Consider the following 5,059-nt stretch of genomic DNA (forward strand, 5'->3'; position numbering starts at 1 on the left):
GGGTGGATGTTTGTCCGGACGTTATTGCAGACATTGTTTCATGCAATGCCGTGTCGGAGTTTCATAATTAATAATATAAGATCTTTTACTCAAAAAAAAAAAAGTCTCAAGTCCTTGGAATTCTAGCGGGGAGAGTTTAATTCTAGACTCTGTTTTCCTCTGCTTTTAGGGCTCTAGTATAGTAGCATTCTAGCAGTTTGGTGTCCAAACTGGGCAAATCTCCTCAAAATAGGAGGTAATTGCAGACAAAGGAAGCAACCACGAAAAATCTCGCATATATTATATGTGAACAAAAAACATGTCTCAATATACACTGCAGCTCCCCATCCTGCTTTTTTTAGTGATGGCATAACCAACGGATGTCCGTCTCAACTATCACCTCAAACTGTAACGATACCACCATAATAGTAATATGAAGAAAAAGCAAAATGAGCCCCTAGATTACTAAAATTCAAGTCTGAGGGTCATCCCTTGATTTTCCTGATCGTTTAAAAAAAATAGCAGCAACAAAAAAACAAAGACAGGCCACCATACCAGTATTCTTGCACAAAACAATCTCAGTACGTAAGCCACAACAACAGTAGCTAGAATGCAGCAACTGCATTTGAACGGAACACGCGTGTAGACACCTGAAACATACAATCTATGGTCCGCAGATGCCTTCCTGGCTCCAAAAAATGAGCAGATAATGAACTACCAAATATGTAGGCATTATTCACAATGCAGAAACAAATCAACAATAACATTATCTGGTGCCTCACGATCTCCCGCAAAGGACCGGGTAAAAGGGGCCTGCAGTATGCAGCGCCTCGGGTAGTTGAATGTACCCAAAGAGACTATTACCTAGTGACCCCCTAATGAAAATTTCCCTTAGACTTGTATGGAATGAGTATTATTTCACAATAATAAACAAATAAAGAATGCGACAGAAAACATAACTAAACTCCTGAGTAAATCTTGAGTCTTGACTAACTAGTTGCAATGATGATTCGAACAAAAAAAAAAAAAAAAAAAAAAAAAAAAAAAACTACTCAGCACCACTTCAGAAAAAACTAGAGGGTGTGCAGTGTGCTATACATGCGTTGTGAATTGTGAGTCTGCAGTATGCTTCCTAAGATTCATTCACTGATCTAGTGAACTTACCCGTCGCCACTGAAAAAAAAAACTAGAGGGTGCTGGTAACTGGTAAGCCCTCCTAGATACCACCTATGCTTGAATGTCGCAGACTCGCAACACATGTATATGGCCAATAGTGGGAACAACTTGCAAGCAAACACAATCCTCAAAAGCTACAAAATTAAGCGACTAGTTCTGGTCCTCTATCAGGCAGACAATTGATACCTAAAATACAAGACGGATCAAGAGTAATTCGAATTTACATAGCTCAACTTTGCGTCTCTTTACATCTTTTTCAATAGGGACAGTGAGTTATGGGACAAGTGAATAAACATTCCACATTCCAAATTTCAATCACATTTAAGCATTGAAATAACTTTGATCAAAAGGTTCCAGATACAAGCAAATACTACGTATAACAGTAAACTGTAGAAAGCAAAAAGAAAGATTAAGCGATAAATCTATTTTCGATATTCAAATACACTGGAAGAGACTGAAAGAAAAGGTAGGAAGGGGCCGAAATCTACTCACTTTACGAACTAGCAAGATGTTCTTCCATATCCAAGATCGACGATTTGTTATCATTCACTTTCCGAAAGTACAATAGAGATTTACTATCACATGCTTGTCAGTGAGGTGCAGGAGCATTGCTGCCACCCAATCCCATCTTCTTTCCTAGTAGAGCAAGCTGCTCAACAAACTCCGACCCAGTAAGAATTTCTGTTGTTCCATAGATGATATGTTTTGTGGGTTGCTGACGTTGTGCAAGCTCTTGCAAGCTTCCATGCTCCACATAATTACCACCTCCAACCATAAATACAATCGCCTCCTTAAACGGTCCTCTGATATGGCTACCTGAACTGGACTTAGGGGCACGAGGATCAAACAACATGTAGGTGTCGGTTTCTGGGTTAGGTCTCCCTTCCATTAATGCTTCAACTGTCCTCGCTAGTGCCAGCTGGCGGTCACTTGATAACAAATTTTTCACACCAGCGGTCACAGCACTGATAGACTGTCCATAGAGCTTCTCAGCCCAGTCAACAATGTTACCTCTGCTCGCTGAGCTAACAGAAGCCAATGACACATTCAAAGACTTGATCTTTTTAACATACTGAAAAGCAGTAGTATCAACCTCGGCTTCTCTTAGAGCAGATTCCACCATTTCAATCTCAAGCTGAGGAATGTTCTCCAAAGAAATAAGATACATAATTGCAAAACGAAGCTTATCAGTCTTAGTCCCCTTCCCATTAAACACACTCATAAGCTCATTCCGGTCAATACTCCCTCTGATCATCATATCATTCTCCTTTTTTGCATACGAATCAATGGATCTCTCCTTAATCTCACCAAGCAACACGGTGGCAATATTTGTATGCTTATCAATCACCCGCTTCCTCTCGGTCAACTCAGGCAAAGAATTAACCGCATTCAACAAATGCTTAGTATTCCCAATCATCTCAGCCCCATCAAACTCAACCTCATTCGCTCCCCCAGTCCTTCGATTCACATCATCCACGTCCTTCTTATACTTACTTAATTGGTTCTCAATCTCAACCGCCACCTCAGGAAACTCCAACTCTCCATTAGCCATCCAAAAAGGATCCCCTCCATCAAGCTCAAACCACTTCGTTCCACCCTTTTCACCTTGCACACTCACCTTATTCAACCTCAACCCCAACAAATCATGCACAAGCGGCCTATACCTAAAATCATGCTGCACTCCAACCGCCAGCTCAAAATTACGATCAAACAAACATAAAACCGGCCTCTGAAACGAGGCAGCAAAATTCCCACCCTCGCTAAACAAATTATTCTTACTCAACAAATGATCCCTAATCTTCTGATCCAACCCAACCGCCACCATCTCAGCCGCCCCACCCCGCGGGCACCTAATCACCGGCACAACACCCAAAGTCGCAAGAACACAAAACAACCCATCCACAATCTTCCCAATTATCTCTTCAATCTCCTTATCCCCATTACTAGGATCATTCAATTCCAAATAACAATTCTTATAAGCCAAACTAAACAAATTATCCTCCAGCGTAACAAAATCCAAATACTGATCATGAACCTTGGAAACCCTAGAAACCCCATCGCCCCTAATCAAACCCGACGCAAGATCCTCCAACAAAGCCCTAGGCACCGACGACGAGAAATTAAGATGAAACACGTCATACAACGGTTTCGGTGTTGACGCATCCGAAACGATACGTTGAAGATTATCAGGCGTCGGACGAACGAAATAAACAGCAGGAACATCAGGTATAGGATTTCTAGGTTTATCAATTAGAAAAAACAAAGTGACGCCATGCTTACGTAAGTCTTTAACATGAATTAGAGGAGAGAGAATGTCTTGTGATGGTTTATCGAAGATTAAGATCTTGTAGATCTCTTCGTTCGCCATTCCTGTTGTTGTATTTACTGGTTGATTTAGGTTTAGCATACGGATTATACATTCTGCAAGCAAATTATCGCGATTAGATAAAATTAGATCGAAATGAGTGCAAAATTAAAGCGATTAGATTGAAATTAGGTTAAAATAGATTAAATTACCTGTTTGTTTTTGGCGAAGATTGAGCGCCATTGCTGCGAGTTGAGTAGTGTAACAATGGCGGAAATGTGGTTGACGAAGACGAAGATGAAGATGAAGATGATGAGAGATGTTAGATCTTGGTTGTGTGCTGAGAAACAGAAGAAATTCCAGAGCAGAGAGCGTCGTCAAGTGATAAGTCTACGGTTTAATTTTATTCTTCCACGTTACGGTTAAGATACCGGCAAATTTATAATTTTAGATGGTTAGTTACATAAAAACCACATCATTAAACCAATGAAATGGCTCAAATATAATACTCGTGTAAGGTAAATTTGTGTAAATTTGCCTTACAATCTCAAATACACAAACAAATTACTGAAACTTTCGGAAAATTAGTGCGCGTTCCAATATGTGGTTTGCCTGGTTTAAACTGGAACGTGTGGAACGGAATGTGTTCCTGAGATTTATTTAACTTTACTTTTATTTATTTTTCATTTTCTTGTCCTTGTTCAAAACCTGGCTTTAGTTAAGAGGAACTAGATCTAACTAGGGCTTGATAAAATAACAAAATCAGAAACTTGGTCTAGTAAGTAGGTTAAGAAATATATATATTGGTATTTTAATGTAGGAGCTAGGTCTAGGTAGGTATGCAAGAACGACCGATAAACATGGTCTAAATCACATCATTCATGTTGTAGGCTGTTTATTTCTCTATTGTTATGTTGTCCAATATAATTAGCCATAATAATAAGAATAAGGACGGGATGAGTTTGTGTCCGGCCTATGTTGGTTTCATCCTAGGGTGGTTCCCTACGGTGTTTTTGGCCAGACGTTTGGTTGAGGAGCTTTTTGTGTATTGGTCCGTCTGTTCGCGTGGCTACTTGGGTTATTGGTCTTTGGTCTGTCAAGTTGGTTCTTCAAGAAGTAAGAGATTTTTCTCCTTTAGAGGCAAGTCTGATTGGTTGTTTTCACCTTTCCTTTTCTACGTCCTCGTGGCGTAAGTGCATCTTGTTCCCGTCACTCGTTAGAGCAAATGTCTCGATGGTCTTCGGGAGTCTCGTGCCTTGTGGATGTCGTGCATGATAAAGTTCAAGTCCAAGTTACCGTACTCCACCAACATGTTATCGTTATCCGACACCTCATCTACCGTACTAGTTTCATAGGATGTACTTTTATTTTCAATAATGTCGTATGTATGTACAATGCACATGTGACTGATGTGAGTCGTACTATTAGTATGTAAACATTCTATTTTTACGGTTGCAAAAAAAAAAAAAAAAAAAAAAAAAAAAAAAAAACTACTTGTATGTCTAAATATCGCCCGAATCAAACGCTCTAAAGAAGTGGTGGAGCGTTTTATACATCCCTTCCCTAAGATCAATATCCATCCATTCATCCGAAACACCT

General features: G+C 39.8%; 1 protein-coding gene across 1 annotated transcript; it reads right to left on the bottom strand.

Annotated features, from left to right (window-relative positions):
- Positions 1-1,457: 1,457 nt before the first annotated feature.
- Positions 1,458-3,903, bottom strand: LOC141611307 (SEC1 family transport protein SLY1). The gene is made up of 2 exons (XM_074429822.1): positions 3,673-3,903; positions 1,458-3,576 (listed from the first exon to the last, which is right to left on the bottom strand). Exons 1-2 carry the CDS (start codon positions 3,701-3,703, stop codon positions 1,745-1,747), a joined length of 1,863 nt encoding a protein of 620 aa, XP_074285923.1. The 5' UTR covers positions 3,704-3,903; the 3' UTR covers positions 1,458-1,744.
- Positions 3,904-5,059: the final 1,156 nt, after the last annotated feature.

The sequence above is a fragment of the Silene latifolia genome, chromosome 11, assembly GCF_048544455.1.
Source record: "Silene latifolia isolate original U9 population chromosome 11, ASM4854445v1, whole genome shotgun sequence".
Taxonomy (NCBI): Eukaryota; Viridiplantae; Streptophyta; class Magnoliopsida; order Caryophyllales; family Caryophyllaceae; genus Silene; species Silene latifolia.

Excerpts from the sequence above, each read along its gene's own strand:
- LOC141611307 (XM_074429822.1), bottom strand. The coding sequence starts at position 3,703 with ATGGCGCTCAATCTTCGCCAAAAACAAACAG. Across the intron at positions 3,577-3,672 it reads TCTTCGCCAAAAACAAACAG|AATGTATAATCCGTATGCTA; the intron begins GTAATTTAATCT and ends ATTTGCTTGCAG.